This window comes from Bos indicus, chromosome 16, assembly GCF_029378745.1.
Source record: "Bos indicus isolate NIAB-ARS_2022 breed Sahiwal x Tharparkar chromosome 16, NIAB-ARS_B.indTharparkar_mat_pri_1.0, whole genome shotgun sequence".
Lineage (NCBI taxonomy): Eukaryota > Metazoa > Chordata > Mammalia > Artiodactyla > Bovidae > Bos > Bos indicus.
In genome coordinates this window covers 5,067,131-5,090,646 of record NC_091775.1, presented here as the reverse complement: position 1 = coordinate 5,090,646, position 23,516 = coordinate 5,067,131, and the positions used below count along the sequence as shown (strand labels likewise).

Genomic DNA, 23,516 nt, shown 5'->3' with positions numbered 1-23,516 from the left:
GCAGATGGTGAATGCAGCCATGAAATTAAAAGACACCCGCTCCTTGGAAAGAAAGTTATGACCAACCTAGATAGCATATTCAAAAGCAGAGACATTACTTTGCCAACAAAGGTCCATCTAGTCAAGGCTAAGGTTTTTCCTGTGGTCATGTATAGATGTGAGAGTTGGACTGTGAAGAAGGATGAGTGGCAAAGAATTGATGCTTTTGAACTGTGGTGTTGGAGAAGACTCTAGAGAGTCCTTGGACTGCAAGGAGATCCAACCAGTCCATTCTAAAGGAGATCAGCCCTGGGATTTATTTGGAAGGAATGATGCTAAAGCTGAAACTCCAGTACTTTGGCCACCTCATGCGAAGAGTTGACTCATTGGAAAAGACTCTGATGTTGGGAGGGATTGGAGGCAGGAGGAGAAGGGGATGACAGAGGATGAGATGGCTGGATGGCATCACTGACTCGATGGACGTGAGTCTGAGTGAACTTCGGGAGTTGGTGTTGGACAGGGAGGCCTGGCGTGCTACGATTTGTGGGGTCGCAGAGAGTCGGACATGACTGAGTGACTGAACTGAATTGAACTGAATGAAATCTGAATAAAGGCCAGACTTCAGCTAATGATTATGTCTCAATACTGCTTCAAGAGTTGTAACAAGGGTGTCACACTGATGTTAAATGTTAACACTAGAGGAAACTTGGTATAGGGCATATGGGAGGTAGCTGCACTATCCTCATAATTTCTCTGTAAATCTAAAACAGATCAAAAAATATATATGGTTTAAAAATGCTGAAAAAAAATTAGAAAGGAAAAATAATAGTATCATTATTTTCAGATGACATTTCCTTCTCCAGAGGATCTTCCCAACCCAGGGATTGAATCCCAGTCTCCAAGACGCTTTACCATCTGAGCCACCAGGGAAGCCAACCAGAGAATTAATCATGGACTTTAATAAATGGTGGCAAGACAATATGAAATCCACCTAAGGAAAGATAAAATTGGCTAGTGCCTCTGAACTCTGAATTAAAACATTAAACCATAAAAGTAGTTGAATAATTGTGGATAATTACAATCTTCAAGCAAGGAAGGCCTTTTGACTATAACTCAAATCCAAAAGCCTTTAAAAAAAAAAAAAAAGATTGATAAGTTCAACATATATGGCACATACATTTTGCTTGGCAAGAAAGAGGAAGGAAAGTGAAAGGAAAGGATGACAAGTCAAAGGAAAGATGACACAGTGAGAAAAAAATACTGTAATTCATTGACATTTAAAAAGAAAAAATATAGATATCTTTTTGTTGTAGTTCAGTAGCCAAGTTGTGTCCAACTCTTCACAACTCCATGGACTGTAGTACGCCAGGTTTCCCTGTCCCTCCCCATCTCCGAGAGTTTGCCCAAGTTCATATCCATTGAATCAGTGATGCCATGCAACCATTTCATCCGCTGTCGCCCTCTTTTCCTTATGCCATCAATCTTTCCCAACATCAGGGTCTTTTCCAATGTGTCATTTGTTCTCATCACATGGTCAAAGTGCTGGAGCTTCAGCTTCAGCATCAGCTGAACATCTTTCAGATATATGAAATATGCTCAACATCACTTGTAAATAGAAAAGTGCACATTAAGACTACAGTGAAACCATTCAACAGCAGCAGAATACACATTTTCCCAAGCACCCAGAGAAATTCATCAGGAAAAATTATATCCTGGACCATGAAATAAATCTCAGCAGACATATAAAAATTTAAATCATGCAATGTATATTTTCTGACTGTAATGGAATTAAACTAGAGACAAATAACAGAAAGACAAGAGAAAAATCTCAAAACAATTGAAAATTAAATAGCACAGTTCTAAATAATCCGTGGTCAAAGGGAAATCTCAAAGGAAATTAAATACACAGAATAAAAATGAAACTATAACATAAGAGAATGTGTAGAACACAGATAAATCAGTGCTGAAATGGAGTTTCACAGCAATAAATGCTTACATTGGAAAATAGAAAAGTTCTCAAATCAGGAATCGAAATTCCTACTTCAAGAAACATGAAAAAAGAAGAAGCCATAAACCCAAAGCAAGGAGGGAAAAGGAAACAAAAGCAGAAATCAGTAAGTTTAAAACAGGAAAACAATAAGAAAATAATTAAACAAAAAGCTGACTCTTAAAAAAAATGATAAAATTGGTAAATCTCTTATAAGATTGATAAAGGTAGAAGACAGAAGTCAGCAATATCATGAATATCATGAAATGAAACAGAGAATTTCACTACAGATCCTGAAGCCATTGAAGGAAGAATAAAGGAATGAACAATTTTATTCTCTCTTTTTTTTTTTTTTAAATAATCCGTGAGCTTAGGGTTCCCGCCCGGGGGACAAAGGCCCGACGCGCGGGGCTCACCCGGGCCCTCCCAGTCGATCCAGCGCCTCCGCGAAGCCAGAGGCGGGCCAAGGGACCTGCCCTGGAGGCGAGCCAGGCACAAGTGTAGGCGCCAGCTCTCCCCGCCCGTTCTCCCTATCCTCCGGGCCGGCGGCAGCGGCAACAGTAATAACCCCACCGCCCGGGCGACCGCTTCACTTCAGCCGCGGACAATCCAATTTTAGTCTCATAAATTCAACATCTTAAAAGAAAAAGAATAATTCTTTGAAAAGTACAAAATGCAACAAAGTCAAAATAAACAATTTGAGTAATCCTAGAACTATTAAAGAAATTGACTTCATAATTAAGAGTGCAGGAAAAGAAATATATAGGCCCAGATAGTTTTATAGGAGAATTCTGTCAGATATTTTTTAAAAAATTATTTTCCACAATATCTCCTGGAAAACTGAGGAGAAAAGAACACTTCTTAACTCACTTTATAATGCTTATCATTACTCATGTATCAAATTCAGACATAGTACAAAAAAAAGAAAAATATAGACCAATTTATTTCTCTTAAAAGTATCCACAAAAATCCTCAGCAAAATATTAGAAAATCAACCCAAGAATTTGTAAAAAACAATGATGCATCATGTCCAAATGAAACTTATTTGAGGTAAACAGTTTTAAAACTTGAAAACTAGTCAATGTAGCCCATCATACCAACAGGATTAAAAAAAAAAGAAAAATTATGTGATCATATGCACAGTGATGAATAACAAACATTTTTTAAAAATCCATAAGCTTTCATGATAAAATCTGTCAGTAAACTAAGAATAGAGGAGCACTTCTCAATAAAGAGCATCTATTAAAAAAAAAAAAAAAAAAAGCCTGTACTAACATACTTAATGGTGGAAGATTGAAGCTTTTCTCCAAGACTGGGAATAAGGCAAGGGTGTCCACAGTCACCGTGGTTGTTCAACATAGAATTAGAAGTTCTAGCTAGCACAATAAGGAAAGAAAAATAAATAAAAGACATACACATTGTGAAGGCAGAAAAAAAAAAAGTTTCCATTAATAGATGACATTAATGTTTAAGTAGAAAATCACAAGCAACCTACAAAAACAAAACAAAAATCTTTCAGAACTAGTTTAGTGGGTTCAGTAAGACAGCAGGACAAAGATCAACACACAGGATCAATCATATTACTATATACCAAGAACAGATATGAGAAAATCAAACTTTAAGAGACAATGCCATTTACCATTGCTGCAAAGAAAATGATACAAATATAGATATAAATATAATAAAATGTGTATATAAAACATGCACTAAAATTTTGAAAAAGAAATTTTAAAAGACTTACGTAAATGGAAAAGAGCATTGTGTTCATGAATTGGGAGACTAGACATTTTAAAGATGTCAAATTCTATACAGAATGCAAGACTTACCAAAATTCTAGCAAAGTTTGGTGTGGACATAGAGAAGTTTATTCTAAAAGCTATATGGAAATACACAGAACCTAGAATACCTAAAACAATTTTGAGAAACAAAAAAGGGGTGAAAGGAATTTCTCTACCCAACGTTGACTTCCTATGTAGCTATAGTAATTAAGACAGTGTGGTGTTGGCAGAAAGATAGACCCAGTGGAACAAAATGAAAACCCAGAAATAGATCCACACAAGCACACAGTGTCAAAGACTAAATGATAAATTCTTAGACTTAACACCAATAAAATGATGCCTAAAAGAAAATTGAAAAGTTGCACCTCACCAAAATTAAAAACCTTAACTCTGTGAAAGGATAAAAAATCAAACTACAAACTAGAGGAAAACATTAGCAAATCATATATCCAACAAAGGACGAGTATACAGAATATATTTTTTTAAAAATCTGAAAACTCAATGGTAAAAAGCTAAATAATCCAGTTAGAAAATGGGCAAAAGATATGAACAGATATAGAAAGGGACAACAGAGGATCAGATGGTTGCATGGCATCACTGACTCAATGGACATAAGTTTAAGCAAACTCCCACAGATGGTGAAGGACAGGGAAGCCTGGTGTGCTGCAGTCCATGGGGTCGCAGAGTCAGACACAACTGAATGACTGAGCAACAATCACGGAGGAGGATACAAATGGCAAATAAGCACATAAAAAGAAGTTCAACATCAATGTCTATGACAGAAATACAAACTAAAACCACAGTGAGATATCACCACACCTATCGAAGTGTCTAAAATAATTGGCAACATCAAATGCTGATGTGGATGGTACAGATTAGTCTGACATTGCTGATGGGAACATAAAATGGTTCGACATCTCTGGAAAACAGGCAATTTCCTTTAAAAATTAAATCTATGACTATTATATGACCCACCTATGTATCTACCCCAGAAAAAAATGAAGACGTAAGTTCACATTTACACACACACAAAACCTATATGCAAATGTTTTCAACAGGTGAATGGCTAAACAAATTTCATACCATGAAATATAGTCTCAGCAATAAAGTCCCACACACACGGAGAGAGAAATGAAACCTGAATAAGGTTAATGAATTATATCAGTGTCAATTTCTTGATTGTGATACTGTACTACAGTCATGGAAGACAGTACCACTGGGACAAACTGAAACAATAATGTATAGAATCTCTCTCTGCTGTTTCTTGTGACTGCATATCAACCTACACATCTCAAATTAAAAAGTTTTTTAAAACTACAAGGAAGTTTTATTTTCTAATCTGAATGGGCAATCCTCAATTGAAGAGATGGTGGGAAAATAGATGTTTGTTTGCATTACAAAATTGTACAAAGTCTGTGAAGAGAAATTTAGCAATATTTATCAATATTTTAAAGTATCATTTCTGTGATCCTGTAATCCTACTTCTGGGAATTTTTCCTACAGACATAACTGCATGCATGCAAAATATCATGTACAGAAAATTATGCATCAGGGCATTGTAGGTAATAACACAAGAATAGAAACTCACAAATTCTATCAATAGGAACCATTAAATAAACTATGATAAGCTATGATTCATCCACTGAAAAACTATACAGCTGTAAACATATATGCACAGAATGAGGAAACAGCACATGAATATCAGAGATCTCCAGTACATATGTATCTTAGTCCAAGGTGCTATAATGGAATATCATAGATTGATGGTTTAAACAACAGAAATTTATTTCTCACAGTTCTGGAAGTTGGAGATCAGGACACCAGCATGATCATGTTGCAGCAAGAACCCTCTTCCTGGATTGTAAGTGGCAGTCATCTTGCTGTGTCCTCACATGGTGCAAACAGAAAGGAAACTAGCTCTGCGTTTCATCTTATATTGGGCCTAATCCCATCATGCGGGCTCCACTCTTATGACTTCATTAACTTCCAAAGGCCTTATCTCCAAATACTATCACACTGAAAATCAGGGTTCAACATACAAATTTGGGAAGGATACAAACATTCAATCCATGGCAATATTGTTAAGTGAACAAAATAAAAGCAAGGTTTAAACTAACATGGGTAGTCAGCTGTCTTCTGTGTGATAAAGTACTCATTTGTATTTACACATGTAAAAACTAAGAAAATAAATCAGAAACTAAAGTCACTGCCTGTCAGTGGGCAGAGAGGAATGAGATGGACGGGAAGTAAGAATTCTGGATGATACTTTTCCATATCATTTTATTTTTGAAATATGTGAATGCATTATCTACATATAAAAAATTAATTGCAAGGAAAAGTATTGCTTTGGATTGCCTTATACTTACCCCTCTGAGCAGCTAAATTCTACAGTTGAACCAAAAAGAAAATCTGTCTTAACTTCTATTTTCCCATTTGGTAAGTCTCCTAGGTTTCTGCATTGCTTCTCTAGAAGGAAAATGAAATTAATGACTGATTACAATTACTGAATAGCAGTAATGGGGGGGGGGGAGTCTGATTGATTGGCTTTAACTGCTACTTCCACATAAACACAGAAAATTTTTTCAAAACTTATTTCTTTGTTAAATTTTTTTAATATAAATGTATTTATTTTAATTGGAGGTTAATTACTTTACAATATTGTATTGGTTTTGCCATATATCACCCTGACTTACTGAACTTTATATTTTGAGGAAAAATAAAAGTAAACATTTATCCCATTTTTCGAATATTTTAAAAAATTTTAAAAGAAGAAAAAATATGCTTATATTTGATGGCTTAGTTAGATCATTGTGATAATAAAGGATGGACAAGTTATCCATGTAAAGTATGTTCTAAAAATATCTGTCCTTGGTCACAAGGAAACAAAAGAAAGGAAAATATTCTTTATTTTTACTGTTAGCAAAATATCTGTGTATATTTCCAACAGACTGGCTCCAAATACTGGCTTCAATTACTATAGGTAATGTTAATTTTAAAGACTACTTTCATCAAAGTAGTCTTTGAATTAAAGAATTTATTAAGTTCTTAAGAGAACTCCACCCCGTCCCCCCCCCCCCAAAAAAAAGTACAGTGGATATACAGCTTGGACTATAAAAAAAGCTGAGAGCCAAAGAATTGATGCTTTTGAACTGTGGTGTTGGAGAAGACTCTTGAGAGTCCCTTGGACTGCAAGGAGATCCAACCAGTCAATCCTAAAGGAAATCAGTCCTGAATATTCATTGGAAAGACTGATGCTAAAGCTGAAAATCCAATACTCTGGCCACCTGATGGAAGAACTGACTCACTGGAAAAGACCCTGATGCTGGGAAAGGTTGAAGGCAGGAGGAGAAGGGGATGACAGAGAACTAGATGATTAGATGGCATCACCGACTCGATGGACGTGAGTTTGAGCACGCTCTGAGCATTGATGTTGGAAAGGGAAGCCTGGGGTTCTGCAGTCCATGGGGTCGCAAAGAGTCAGACATGACTGAGCAACTGAACTGACAGGTGAGAAAAATAAACTTGGATACCTACTAGCACAAAAAACACGATAATCCCATGAGCCTCTATCATTACAAGTAACTGAACTTGGTTTGATTCTGCTATAACCAGGAAGGCAGGTGTACTTCAGTGTAGTTCCAGTTTTGAAGTCTTTGTTATTCAACTTGTTGTCTGGAGAAGCAAACTGTAAATCAGGTGGAGGACCACAATCTCCTGGATACCAAAATGACAAGGAGAATCAAGTTATAGATTAGGACATAGCACCTCAATTATTCAGTAATAGGACTTTTAGAGCAGAGATCATGCTCCTCTTTATCATGACTCCTATTACTCTGCTGTTCAATGAAAACATAGTAAACAATCCATAAAGCATGTTTGTTGTTTGATAACAATGACAATAATGGGAAAAGGCAGAAAAAATTCATCCTTCCTCTCCCGTATATGTGATAATTTGTCAGAAAATGGAAAAACAGACCTGAATTTCATCATTATATTAGATTCCCCAATCTACATATTCAGAACACTGGCATTTATACCTTGCCATGTAATCCTATCTTCTTGTCTGAGAAATAATATATATTTTAGCAATAATAGCATTATATAAGATTAGTTGGCTCAGGAGTCAGAAATGAGGAGACATCTCCTTATGTCCTTTAGGACCCTTGGGATTTTTTTTTTCTTTTTTTCCCTCTACTAGTTCTTTTTTAAACTTGTTTTTTAATTGGAGGAAAATTGTTCACAGTGTTGTGTTGGTTTCTGCCATACAACAATGCGATCAGCCATAGTTATGTATGTATCCCTTCCCCTCATTCCACCCTTCCAGGTCATCACAGAATGCCAGGTTTGGCTCCCTGGGTTATGTAGCAACTTCTCACCAGCTATCTATTTTACACATGGTTTTAAATAGACTATATATCTGAAAATAAAATGTTTTTCAAAAAGCATCACAAGGTAGAGATTAATTAAATCCTTAAAAAGTAAAGCCTTAATTCTACCTCCCTTGGAATAATTAAATAAAGGGATGGGAGCCCCAGCATAATTATACCAATTCACTACTTTCTAAAGAACCACACAGGCAATGAAGGTTAGATCTTTTGAAGAGTCCCTGGAGAGAAAGCTCTAAAAAGGAGTATTAAAACTGACCATAATAAACCTTTAGCGCTGGGGGAAGGCAGGGGGTTATAATAAATTTCCCTAAATTTCAAGTGGCCAAATACTCTCCACAGTGTTAAGGATGGGTATCTTTTAGACAACTGTTAAAATAGGATGTGCTGATGAACTCAGTTGTATGGTGACAATCTGACCTCATTTTCCCATTACTCACCAAGAACAGAAGCCAACAGACCAGCGACCAAGGTCATTTGTAACAGAGTTGGATCAGAGACTTTCCACAGCCCAGAGAAGGGCCTGGCTGCTATTTTCCTTTTTGTATCAAGGACCCCATGTGGAACTCTTGGAGGATGCATGATCTGATGTTTCTTCAATATCTCTCTGTTGGAAGAACTCATGTTAATAAATAGTTATTGAATTTCCCCATGTAAAGTGCTACAAAAAATCTCATGGGAACCATCCCTTCAAGGAGATTACAACTGAGTGTAGAAGATAAAACATTAAGCACAAATATTTGCAATAAAAGATAGCATATATCTGTTTCAGGAGCATGCTCAGGAGAACAGTTAATTCCAGGTAAAGAAATGGGAGTGGGCTTTATGGACATGGATACATCTGAGGTGGCAGACACTGTTATGAAATTGGAGCATTGGATGCAAGACATTTTATGTTAAAAATGAAGATATACAAACCCACACACAGCGAGGAAACGCCACAATGAAGAGAACTACACAAACTGCCAGAATACAGAAAGGACACCCCAAACTCAGCAATTTAAACAAGATGAAGAGACAGAGGAATACCCAGCAGATAAAGGAACGGGATAAATGCCCACCAAACCAAACAAAAGAGGAAGAGACAGGGAATCTACCTGATAAAGAATTCCGAATAGTGATAGTGAAATTGATCCAAGATCTTGAAATCAAAATGGAATCACAGATAAATAGCTGGAGACAAGGATTGAGAAGATGCAAGAAAGGTTTAACAAGGACCTGGAAGAAATAAAAAAGAGTCAATATATAATGAATAATGCAATAAATGAAATTAAAAACACTCTGGAGGCAACAAATAGTAGAATAACAGAGGCAGAAGATAGGATTAGTGAATTAGAAGATAGAATGGTAGAAATAAATGAATCAGAGAGGATAAAAGAAAAATGAATTAAAAGAAATGAGGACAATCTCAGAGACCTCCAGGACAATATTAAACGCTACAACATTCAAATCATAGGGGTCCCAGAAGAAGAAGACAAAAAGAAAGACCATGAGAAAATACTTGAGGAGATAATCATTGAAAACTTCCCTAAAATGAGGAAGGAAATAATCACCCAAGTCCAAGAAACCCAGAGAGTTCCAAACAGAATAAACCCAGGGTGAAACACCCCAAGACACACATTAATCAAGTTAACAAAGATCAAACACAAAGAACAAACATTAAAAGCAGCAAGGGAAAAACAACAAATAACACACAAGGGAATTCCCATAAGGCTAACAGCTGATCTCTCAATAGAAACTCTTCAAGCCAGGAGGGAATGGCAAGACATACTTAAAATGATGAAAGAATATAACCTACAGCCCAGATTACTGTACCCAGCAAGGATCTCATTCAAATATGAAGGAGAAATCAAAAGCTTTTCAGACAAGTAAAAGCTGAGAGAATTCTGCACCACCAACCCAGCTCTCCAACAAATACTAAAGGATATTCTCTAGACAGGAAACACAAAAACGATGTATAAATTCGAACCCAAAACAATAAAGTAAATGGCAACGGGATCGTACTTATCAGTAATTACCTTAAATGTAAACGGGTTGAATGCCCCAACCAAAAGACAAAGACTGGTTGAATGGATACAAAAACAAGATCCCTACATATGTTGTCTACAAGAGACCCACGTCAAAACAGGGGACACATACAAACTGAAAGTGAAGGGCTGGAAAAAGATTTTCCATGCAAATAGGGACCAAAAGAAAGCAGGAGTAGCAATACTCATATCAGATAAAATAGACTTTAAAACAAAGGCTGTGAAAAGAGACAAAGATGGTCACTACATAATGATCAAAGGATCAATCCAAGAAGAAGATATAACAATTATAAATATATATGCACCCAACACGGGAGTGCCGCAATATGTTAAGACAAATGCTAACAAGTATGAAAGGAGAAATTAACAATAACACAATAACAGTGGGAGACTTTAATACCCCACTCACATCTATGGATAGATCAACTAAACAGAAAATTAACAAGGAAACACAAACTTTAAACCATACAATAGACCAGTTAGACCTAATTGATATCTATAGGACATTTCATCCCAAAACAATGAATTTCACCTTTTTCTCAAGCGCACATGGAACCTTCTCTGGGATAGATCACATCCTGGGCCATAAAGCTAGCCTTGGTAAATTCAAAAACTAGAAATCATTCCAAGTATCTTTTCTGACCACAATGCAGTAAGATTAGATCTCAATTACAGGAGAAAAACTATTTAAAATTCCAACATATGGAGGCTGAACAACACGCTGCTGAATAACCAACAAATCACAGAAGAAATCAAGAAAGAAATCAAAATTTGCATAGAAATGAATGAAAATGAAAACACAACAACCCAAAACCTGTGGGACACTGTAAAAGCAGTCCTAAGGGGAAAGTTCATAGCAATACAAGAATTCAAGAAACAAGAAAAAAGTCAAATAAATAACCTAACTCTACACCTAAAACAACTAGAAAAGGAAGAAATGAAGAACCCCAGGGTTAGTAGAAGGAAAGAAATCTTAAAAATTAGGGCATAAATAAATGCAAAAGAAACAAAAGAGACCACAGCAAAAATCAACAAAGCCAAAAGCTGGTTCTTTGAAAGGATAAATGAAATTGACAAACCATTAGCCAGACTCATCAAGAAACAAAGGGAGAAAAATCAAATCAATAAAATTAGAAATGAAAATGGAGAGATCACAACAGACAACACAGAAATACAAAGGATCATAAGAGACTACTATCAACAATTATAGGCCAATAAAATGGACAATGTGGAAGAAATGGACAAATTCTTAGAAAAGTACAACTTTCCAAAACTGGACCAGGAAGAAATAGAAAATCTTAATAGACCCATCACAAGCACGGAAATTGAAACTGTAATCAAAAATCTTCCAGCAAACAAAAGCCCAGGTCCAGATGGCTTCACAGCTGAATTCTACCAAAAATTTAGAGAAGAGCTAACACCTATCATGCTCAAACTCTTCCAGAAAACTGCAGAGGAAGGTAAACTTCCAAATTCATTCTAGGAGGCCACCATCACCCTAATACCAAAACCTGACAAAGATCCCACAAAAAAAGAAAACTACAGGCCCATATCACTGATGAACATAGATGCAAAAATCCTTAACAAAATTCTAGCAATCAGAATCCAACAACACATTAAAAAGATCATACACCATGACCAAGTGGGCTTTATCCCAGGGATGCAAGGATTCTTCAATATCCACAAATCAATCAATGTAATACACCACATTAACAAATTGAAAAATAAAAACCATACAATTATCTCAATAGATGCAGAGAAAGCCTTTGACAAAATTCAACATCCATTTATGATAAAAACTCTCCAGAAAGCAGGAATAGAAGGAACATACCTCAACATAATAAAAGCTATATATGACAAACCCACAGCAAACATTATCCTCAATGGTGAAAAATTGAAAGCATTTCCTCTAAAGTCAGGAATAAGACAAGGGTGCCCACTCTCACCATTACTATTCAACACAGTTTTGGAAGTTCTGGCCACAGCAATCAGAGCAGAAAAAGAAAAGGAATCCAAATTGGAAAAGAAGTAAGACTCTCACTGTTTGCAGATGACATGATCCTCTACATAGAAAACCCTAAAGACTCCACCAGAAAATTACTAGAGCTAATCAGTGATTATAGTAAAGTTGCAGGATATAAAATCAACACACAGAAATCCCTTGCATGCCTATACACTAATAATGAGAAAACAAAGAAATTAAGGAAACAATTCCGTTCACCATTACAATGAAAAGAATAAAATACTTAGGAATATATCTACCTAAAGAAACTAAAGACCTATATATAGAAAACTATAAAACAGTGGTGAAAGAAATCAAAGAGGACACTAATAGATGGAGAAAAATACCATGTTCATGGATTGGAAGAATCAATATAGTGAAAATGAGTATCCTACCCAAAGCAATTTATAGAATCAATGCAATCCCTATCAAGCTACCAATGGTATTCTTCACAGAGCTAGAACAAATAATTTCACAATTTGTATGGAAATACAAAAAAACTCGAATAGCCAAAGCTATCTTGAGAAAGAAGAATGGAACTGGAGGAATCAACCTACCTGACTTCAGGCTCTACTACAAAGCCACAGTTATCAAGACAGTATGGTACTGGCACAAAGACAGAAATATAGATCACTGGAACAAAATAGAAAGCCCAGAGATAAATCCACACACATATGGACACCTTATCTTTGACAAAGGAGGCAAGAATATACAATGGATTAAAGACAATCTCTTTAACAAGTGGTGCTGGGAAAACTGGTCAACCACTTGTAAAAGAATGAAACTAGAACACTTTCTAACACCATACACAAAAATTAACTCAAAATGGATTAAAGATCTCAACGTAAGACCAGAAACTATAAAACTCCTAGAGGAGAACATAGGCAAAACACTCTCCGACATACATCACAGCAGGATCCTCTATGACCCACCTCCCAGAATACTGGAAATAAAAGCAAAAATAAACAAATGGGACCTAATTAAACTTAAAAGCTTCTGCACAACAAAGGAAACTACTAGCAAGGTGAAAAGGCAGCCTTCAGAATGGGAGAAAATAATAGCAAATGAAGCAACTGACAAACAACTAATCTCAAAAATATACAAGCAACTTCTACAGCTCAATTCCAGAAAAATAAATGACCCAATCAAAAAATGGGCCAAAGAACTAAATAGACATTTCTCCAAAGAAGACATACAGATGGCTAACAAACACATGAAAAGATGCTCAACATCACTCATGATCAGAGAAATGCAAATCAAAACCACTATGAGGTACCATTTCACACCAGTCAGAATGGCTGTGATCCAAAAGTCTACAAGCAATAAATGCTGGAGAGGGTGTGGAGAAAAGGGAACCCTCTTACACTGCTGGTGGGAATGCAAACTAGTACAGCCACTATGGAGAACAGTGTGGAGAGTCCTTAAAAAACTGGAAATAGAATTATGATTGCTTATGATCCAGCAATCCCACTGCTGGGCATACACACTGAGGAAACCAGAAGGGAAAGAGACATGTGTACCCCAATGTTCACCGCAGCACTGTTTATAATAGCCAGGACATGGAAGCAACCTAGATGTCCATCAGCAGATGAATGGATAAGAAAGCTGTGATACATATACACAATGGAGTATTACTCAACCATTAAAAGGATTCATTTGAATCAGTTCTAATGAGGTGGATGAAACTGGAGCCTATTATACAGAGTGAAGTAAGCCAGAAAGAAAAACACCAATACAGTATACTAATGCCTATATATGGAATTTAGAAAGATGGTAACAATAACCCTGTGTACGAGACAGCAAAAGAGACACTGATGTATAGAACAGTCTTATGGACTCTGTGGGAGAGGGAGAGGGTGGGAAGATTTGGGAGAATGGCATTGAAACACGTATAATATCATGTATGAAATGAGTCGCCAGTCCAGGTTCGAACTATGATACTGGATGCTTGGGGCTGGTGCACTGGGACGACCCAGAGGAATGGTATGGGGAGCAAGGAGGGAAGAGGGTTCAGGATAGGGAACACATGTATACCTGTGGCGGATTCATTTTGATATTTGGCAAAACTAATACAATATTTTAAAGTTTAAAAATAAAATAAAATTTAAAAAATAAAACAAAAATGAAGATATAGAAAAACATAACAGTGAGGTATATAAGGTAAAGATTATTTCTGGGCAACAGTAATTAGTGCTTCCATTTTTTTGGCAGGTAAGGAATGTGTGATAGAGACAAATGGTGAAAGATAGGACTGATTAGAACTGGGATTTATTGAGTTTTCAGTGCCAAGGTTAGGATTAGGAAATGGACAGCCACTGATTTAAGTGACATGATTTGCTTTGCTTTGGGGATCACTATGACAGCTGTGAACAAGATAGACTGAAAGAGGCAGAGAGAGAGGACAGGGAGATTAAGAAAATTATTGCAATTGGCCAGATAAACCAATGGAAATGCTCTGAACAAGGAAATGGCACAGGAATTAGGTAAGTAGAAGCAAATGAAAGAAAAGTGAGAAATGATGAGACAGAGGAAAGGAGTTACACCTATTGATCTATCTATTATTTACCAACTTATATATCTATCTGTAGCTATGTACGTTTCTTATGGCAGCTATCAACAAGAACAGTAATCCTTTGGGTCAATTCAAACTTTTAAAAGCATCGGTTTTGCCACCAAAAAGAAAGGAAAGAGAGAGAGAGGGAAAGAGAGGAGTGGGGGAGAAAGGAAGAAAGGAGGAAAGGGGAGAGGCATTCCTGGTGTTTTTCTTGGTTCTGGTCTTTCATTAATCAGAGACGTCTTTAATGGCCGGCCCTATTGGGCCATTTTTACCCCGTAATTGGGGGATAAAACCTCAAATACTCTTAGTTTACTTAAGAAATAGTCCTTTTATCTAAAGCGATATATAAAATTGTTGTTGTTTAATCGCTAAGTCACCTCCAACTCTTTGCAATCACATGGACTGTAGCCTGCCAGGCTTCTCTGTCAGTGGCATTTCCCAGGCAAGAATACTGGAGTGGGTTACCATTTCCTTCTCTAGAGGATCTTCCCAACCTAGGGACTGAACCTGCATCTCCTACTTGTTTATCACTCTTTACCACTGAGTCACCTGGGAAGCCTGATATATGAAATTAAGTTTCAGTAAAATCCAAAATTTCACTTTTTACTCTAAAAACTGACATAGATTGAGATGGTTTCATATTACCATTGACCCTTAATTATACTAATTGCCAGCAGATGCCCACTTAAGTCAAAGCAGTTTTCTCTCTATTTTCCCCAAAGCTGTCACTGTGCTCCTTGCTACGGGGGGAAGCTTATGGTACCTCTCACATTGTACACAGCAGCTTAACTCTCTTTTTTTCCAAATGTACACACACTTTGTTATGGGATAAAGTAGCTTTTCAAGTAAGGGTAGAAAGATGAATTTTTACAATGAATAGTGTTGACCTAATTGGGGGAAATAGCTGGATTTCTACCTCACAGTATTTCAAACAAATTCCAAATGGAATTATATGCACATGAAAAATGAAACTATCTGAGATGTTGTTCCTAAGAAATCTTTGCCCATTCTTTCAAAAATATACTAGGAGAAAAATGTCATGAGATCCTGAATCCATAAAAGAAAAGATTGCTGCTAAATATGATTTCTTCCCTCCTCTGAACATTTTGTTTAGGTGTGTTTTGTATGCAATAAACCTATGTATGAATGTGCAGTCTGGTAGTTTAACCCATGTGGCACCTGTGAAGCCACTTCTACACCTTCATCAGCCACAGTCTTCCCCTCATCATCCAGCCCTCCAGCCTCTTCCTATTCCCTCTGCACCCTTCCCCAGCAACCTCTGGCCTGCTGTCTGTCGCTGAAGGATAGTTTGCATTTTCTAGAAAGCTGTGTGACCAGAAACATACAGATATACTCTTATTTGTCTGGTTTCTCGCTCTCATAGAATTATTATGAGATATATGCATATTGTTGTGTGTATTTGTGCTATATTGGCTGCTTCCTTTGTATTCCTGGATAATACTATATGACTGCATCAGAATGTGCTCATCCATTCATCCATCAATAGGCATTTGGGTCTTTTTCCATGTGGTGTTGAAACTAGAGCTACTGTGCTCATGGTGTGCAAGTCATTGTGAGGACAGGTGTTTGCAGTTCTTCTAGAGGATGCCTAGGAATGGAATGGCTAGGTCATGTGGTAAGTTGTTTGACTTCTGAAGGGAACTGTCCAAGTGTTCTCCATGTCAGCTACACCATGTCACATTCCCACCAGCAGCTTGGGGGATTCCAATTTCTCTCCATCCTCACCAAGACCTGTCACTGTTGGTCTATCTGATGACAGTCATCCTCATGGATGTGCAGTGGGATCTCACTGTGGTTTTGATTTGTGTCCCCATGTGATTAATTATGCTATACAACTTTTCATGTGCTCATTGGCCATCTGTATCTCATCACTATGAACAAAGCTCGTGGAGGTGATAGAATTCCAGTTGAGCTATTCCAAATCCTGAAAGATGGTGCTGTGAAAGTGCTGCACTCAATATGCCAGCAAATGTGGAAAACTCAGCAGTGGCCACAGGACTGGAAAAGGTCAGTTTTCATTCCAATCCCAAAGAAAGGCAATGCCAAAGAACGCTCAAACTACCACACAATTGCACTCATCTCACACGCTAGTAAAGTAATGTTCAAAATTCTCCAAGCCAGGCTTCAGCAATACATGAACTGTGAACTTCCTGATGTTCAAGCTGATTTTAGAAAAGACAGAGGAACCAGAGATCAAATTGCCAACATCTGCTGGATCATGGAAAAAGCAAGAGAGTTCCAGAAAAACATCTATTTCTGCTTTATTGACTATGCAAAAGCCTTTGACTGTATGGATCACAATAAACTGTGGAAAATTCTGAAAGAGATGGGAATACCAGACCACCTGATTTGCCTCTTGAGAAATCTGTATGCAGGTCAGGAACCAACAGTTAGAACTGGACATGGAACAACAGACTGATTCCAAATAGGAAAAGGAGTATGTCAAGGCTGTATATTGTCACCCTGTTTATTTAACTTATATGCAGAGTACATCATGAGAAACGCTGGACTGGAAGAAGCACAAGCTGGAATCAAGATTGCCGGGAGAAATATCAATAACCTCAGATATGCAGATGACACCACCCTTATGACAGAAAGTGAAGAGGAACTCAAAAGCCTCTTGATGAAAGTGAAAGTGGAGAGTGAAAAAGTTGGCTTAAAGCTCAACATTCAGAAAACGAAGATCATGGCATCTGGTCCCATCACTTCATGGGAAATAGATGGAGAAACAGTGGAAACAGTGTCAGACTTTATTTTTCTGGGCTCCAAAATCACTGCAGATGGTGAATGCAGCCATGAAATTAAAAGGCACCTGCTCCTTGGAAGGAAAGTTATGACCAACCTAGATAGCATATTCAAAAGCAGAGACATTACTTTGCCAACAAAGGTTCATCTAGTCAAGGATATGGTTTTTCCTGTGGTCATGTATGGATGTGAGAGTTGGACTGTGAAGAAGGCTGAGAGCCGAAGAATTGATGCTTTTGAACTGTGGTGTTGGAGAAGACTCTTGAGAGTCCCTTGGACTGCAAGGAGATCCAACCAGTCCATTCTGAAGGAGATCAGCCCTGGGATTTCTTTGGAAGGAATGATGCTAAAGCTGAAACTCCAGTACTTTGGCCACCTCATGCCAAGAGTTGACTCACTGGAAAAGACTCTGATGCTGGGAGGGGTTGGGGGCAAGAGGAGAAGGGGACGACAGAGGATGAGATGGCTGGATGGCATCACTGACTCAATGGATGTGAGTCTGAGTGAACTCCAGGAGTTCGTGATGGACAGGGAGGCCTGGCCTGCTGCGATTCATGGGGTCGCAAAGAGTCGGACACGACTGAGCAACTGATCTGATCTGATCTGATCTGATCTCTTCCTTGGTGAAATATCTATTCACATGCTTTGCTCAGTTTTTAAATCTTTAATTGGAGGATAGTTGCTTTACAACATTGTGTTGGTTTCTGCCATGCAACATCATGAATCAGCCATAAGTATACATAGCCCCCTCCCTCTTGAACAGCCCATCCCATTCATCTAGGTTGTCACAGAGCACCAGGTTGAGCCACCAGTGATACAGAGCAACTTTCCACTAGCTGTCTATTTTAGCAGCGGCTTAGCTCTTTGATTGAGTGAAGACTCAAATCACACTAACTTTCTAAATCTTGCAATCACACCACTCCTCCAAACTTATCTCCTGCATGTGTACCCAATCCTCCTGCCTCATTCCACATGCTCTATTCATGACTTCAATTCTGCCAAAAATTCAGTCAACATAATAGCAAATTTGTCTATAACAAGTAATGTTGAGTATATATGGAATGAGGCAGCATGTTCTGCAAGCATGCAGAAATAGAAATCTAAGTCTCTGAGGCATTCACACCATCTCACTTCTGCGACACAGGGTCACCATCTGTTTGCTTGAGACTGAGGGGGTCTTCTAGGATGTGAGGCTTTCCATACTAAAACTGGGACAGCCCCAGGAGAGGCGGGACCACTGACCACCTTTGTCCAGTCGCCATCTGGGATGTCTCCTTACCACCTTCCTCTAAGGCAGAGGGAGCTGTCACAAGACAATTTGTACATGATGAAAACCAAACAACTCCAAGCTCACAGAACTATTCAAAAATATTTAAATCTTCCCAAAGAAAAAGAAAAAACTGTAGTTTGTCAGTAAGCCAGTAATTTGCTAGCTATGGTAAACTGGTCATTTAATGAAAGGAATAAAAAATCTTAAAATACTAAAATGTTGGCAAAGAAGTAAATGGCTTTAAATTTTTGTAATGACACTTTAAAATGAAAATTTCCTCTAAATAACTCCATATTTGTACTTAAGTTTATAAGGAAAATATATGCATTGAATACACTCGTTGTAAATAATAGACTCTAACAACACTAGCTCTGACACGTGATCAGTGCATTGGACAGTCTTAAAATGATGTTAAGTATATTCTCATGACTATCTTCAATTGAAATTATTTGTATTCTTCAATATATTCTGAAATTTTCAAACACTTTTCCACTGTCTTACTAGTTCACATCTTACCTGTCTACATCATCTGCTCTTTCACCCTTTCCTCCATTAAATCCCACCCATTTTCCAGACACATCTCAAACACTGGTCCTATCCAAAATTCCAGCTTCCATATTCCAGTTACAATTTCAGTTCAGTTCAGTTCAGTCGCTCAGTCGTGTCCAACTCTTTGTGACCCCATGAATCGCAGCACACCAGGCCTCCCTGTCCATCACCAACTCCCAGAGTTCACCCAGACTCACGTCCATCGAGTCAGTGATGCCATCCAGCCATCTCATCCTCTGTCGTCCCCTTTTCCTCTTGCCCCCAACCCCTCCCAGCATCAGAGTCTTTTCCAATGAGTCAACTCTTGGCATGAGGTGGCCAAAGTACTGGAGTTTCAGCTTTAGCATCATTCCTTCCAAAGAAATCCCAGGGCTGATCTCCTTCAGAATGGACTGGTTGGATCTCCTTGCAGTCCAAGGGACTCTCAAGAGTCTTCTCCAACACCACAGTTCTAAAGCATCAATTCTTCAGCGCTCAGTGCTCATAATTCTATTTTAATTGCAACTTGGATTACAGCTAATGTCAAAAGTCTGTCTTTCAGCTAAACCATAAACTCCTTGAAGTGAGAGGGTGAAAACCCTCATTTATGACCGCCTTGCACAGAAAAGGTGCTGAACAAATATTTCTAAATTTATGACAAAATATGCTTTAAAGAGGAAAAAATGCTTCATGTCCATTTCTATCCGTGTGTGTGTGTGTGTGTGGTCAGATTGTATTTATCTTAAAGATGTTGTTTAGTCACTAAGTTGTGTTCAACTCTTTTGCTACCCCATGGACAGATGGGATTTCCTAGGCAAGAATGGGTTGCCATTTCCTTCTCCAGGAGCTCTTCCTAACCAAGGGATTGAACCAGCATCTCTTTATTTTAGTAAGATACTACCAGGTGATTTCATTGTAGGTTCCAAGGTTCCCCTTCCCCATCTTTAACCTGAGTCAATGTCATCAACCAGTTAATGGAGAGCAATAGCGTAAGACCAGTAAAAGGAGAGTGAGAGAGAGTAATAAAAAATGTTTCTCCTTTCTCTGCAGCTCACAGCCAAGTTAGGCAATGATGGCAAATGGAATATGATGGGAAATGATTTCAGTCCTTTTATCTCAATGTATCAAGGCCACAGCCAAAGTGTTATCTACAGAGGAGGACAGTGTGTGGCCAGTACACACGTGTGAGCTCTGGAATCAGGCCCAGGCCATGTGGATTTTACTCCTGGTTCCACCACATGCGAAATGTGTTCCCATGGCAAGATACTCAGCTAAGCCCAAATTTCCTCTATAAAAACTACACAATTCTCTGACAATTGTTGAGAAAATTAAATAAGAATATTTTCTGTAAAGGGCTTGGCATAGTCACTGAAACTGCCATGGTGCTGGCAGTTGTTAAACCTAGGGAAGACAGGGACAGAACTGGAATTAGCATGTGACTCTGCTGGAAGGTGAACTCCTAGAAGACAAAACATCATCACAATAATGATCTAAACTTATAATGACTGGTGGCTACAATTCCAGGAGTTTTTAACTCAGCCCTGGTGCAGAGGAAGGCACGCTGGATTTCAGCCAGAAGCCTTGGTCTGGCCTTCACTATGGCTCATGGTAATAGAGAAACCCAGTGCCATACCCAGACCATGGGGCATCCATAGAGCTCTATTCTGGGCTGCTTCTTCCCTCACCTTAACTGTCTTCCTGGGAGGAGCTCATCAGCTTCCTGACTCTGACCATCATCCATGAATCATTCACGGATCTCTGCGCCCAGCTATCTCTGGTTTTTATGGGGCATGTATGTTAATAAAAATCTTATAAAATAAAAACCTTATTCTACCCTCTTTCATCCCACATGTAATCATTTTATAAAAAGATTTACTAAGAAATAATTCACAAACCACAAATTTCACCTACTTCAAGCATAAAATTCACAGCTTTCAGTACATTCACAGAGTTGTATAACCATTACCACCATTTGATTTTTGAATATTTTTATCACTCCCAAAGAAGTGCTATATCCATTAGCAGTCACCCCCCAATGTCTATCTCCCTCCCAGGCCCTGGCAACCACTAACTTACCTTCCATCTCTGTGGATCTGTCTATTCTAGACTTTTCATATAAATAGAATCATATAGTGTATGGGATTTTGTGATTGGCTTCCTTCACTTAGTATAATGTTTTAGGGTTCATTGATATCATAACTTTAGTACTTCATTCCTTTTTATAACTGAATAGTATTCTGCTCTATGACTATTCCACCTCTTGTTTTTCCATCCTTTAGCTGATGGACATTTGGGTTGTTTCCACTTTTGAGCTATTAGGAATAATTCTGCTATGAACATTCATGTACATTTTTGTGCATATACACTTGTTTTCATTTTTTTATTGGGTGTATTCCCTTTTTTCTAGGACTAGAATTGCTGGATCATACAGTGACTCTAGGTTTAATATACTGATGAACTGCCAAATAATTTTCCAAAGTGACTGCATCATTTTACATTCCCAGCAGCAGTGAATGAGGGCTCCAGTTTCTCTGCATTATCCCTCAGCACTTGAAATTGGTTGTCTTTTTTAATTTAGCCACCTTAGTGTGTATGAAGTGGTACCTCATTGTGGGTTTGATTTACATTTCTCTAATGTCTAATGATGTTGAATATTTTTATGTGCTAATTATTATACGGATATCTTCTTTAAAGAAATCTCTATTAAAAATCATTTGCTCATTTCTAATTGGGTTAATTGTCTTTTTGTTTCTAAGTTGTATGAGGTCTTTATATATTCTGGATACAAGCCACTTGTCATCCTGTGGGATTTCTACTTATTATTGATAGTATCTTTTGAAGCACAAATGTTTTTAATTTAGATGAATTTTTAATTTATTTTTTAATTTTGTTGCTTATGTATTGAAGAAACCATTGCCTAACTCAATGTGAAGATTTTATTCCTATAATTTCTTCTAAGTGTTTCACAGTTTTAGTTCTGCTTGTCTGAGATCCATTCTGAGTTTTGGTGTTTTGTTTTGTTTTGTTTTAATGCTTCTGCTTATTCTAGCTACTTTACTTTCACTCTCCTTTTACTACCAGTTTAAGTCAGAACAGATGCAGCCAAGGAAAGTAGTGGGTGAAATGAATGAATTCGCAACCAAAATGCAAGTATGCCATGCTCAACCAAGGTAGAAGAGAATTTCAAGGCAGAAGAGAACAATGCCAATTACGGAAAGTGAGGAGAGAAAAGAGGTGAGGAAGACTATGATTTCATGCTTAAAAGACTGAATAGAGGGTTACCAGTATCCACTTATTATCTACAAATCTTTGCTTTCAAAGACTGATGACAGGTAGATGAAATCTCCAAAGAGAAACCTAACACATTTGCTGAATGCAGGCTCTGAAAACCAGACCTTCTATGTCCTACTTTCTCACTGGACCCCTCTTGTCTTTCCAGCAAATCTGAGTTACTTCCAGCTTCTTCTCCCAGACGTGAGACATTGGCAGAAAACCAACAAACACACATATTTTAGAATCAGTAAAAATAGCATCTTACACTCCTGATTTACTTTCCAATTTATTTCATTGGTAGGCAAGTCTTCAAAAAAATTTAAATACTTTTCAAGTCCCACAAACCGTTTTATTTCTACCACAAAACATAGGAATCCTGAAAGGATTTCTGATGAACAGACACTTGATTATTTCTCTCTGCCTTATCCTTTGAAGCCTTCACTCCTCAGACAAAAACATCAGTCTCTTCCTTAAGGTAATCTGAGTGCTTAGTAAATTACTTACCTGTAGGTTTCTGAACAAGAAACAGACTCCACAGTGTTGCCTTGATTTCTTTCTCTCAGAATGAGTTACCTTTGATCTCAGATATTCTTAACCCTCTCTACAACAGAATTTATCACAACATCCTTGCCTTTCAAGCAAGTGCTCAGCTGAAAATCCTCTGAGTTCCAGCAATGTGATTGGTGGCTGTCTGGTCAGGTAAAAATGAGCAGTTGGCATAGATAAGAAGTAACCGTTAATTGTCCTTGCAAATGATTAACTGCAGAGAAAAGTGTCAGTAGATATTTAATTTCCTCCTTCCCCTTAACCAGTCTTCAAATTGATAACATGTCATAATAGTTCATTGTTCCCTTTGCTTACCTTGCCCATGAGGGATAATTAGAAGGATGATTCCCATGACCTAACCAAAAAAAGAACAGTGTTCACTGGGGAAAAAAATGTAGAACTGGAGGCTAGGAAAGCT

At 37.7% G+C, this 23,516-nt stretch overlaps 1 protein-coding gene across 1 annotated transcript in view; it reads right to left on the bottom strand.

Moving 5' to 3' along the window:
• The window catches only part of LOC139176308 (C4b-binding protein alpha chain-like), a 62,750-nt gene extending 39,517 nt beyond the window's left edge, over window positions 1–23,233 (bottom strand). Inside the window, exons 1-4 of the mRNA XM_070767882.1 lie at window positions 23,057–23,233; window positions 8,570–8,736; window positions 7,279–7,458; window positions 6,111–6,210 (exon numbers count right to left, since the gene is read on the bottom strand). Of these exons, the coding sequence (XP_070623983.1) occupies window positions 6,111–6,210; window positions 7,279–7,458; window positions 8,570–8,711 (422 nt within the window). The 5' untranslated portion in view covers window positions 8,712–8,736; window positions 23,057–23,233. The remainder of the gene's footprint in view (window positions 1–6,110; window positions 6,211–7,278; window positions 7,459–8,569; window positions 8,737–23,056) is intronic.
• Between the last annotated feature and the right edge of the window lie 283 nt (window positions 23,234–23,516).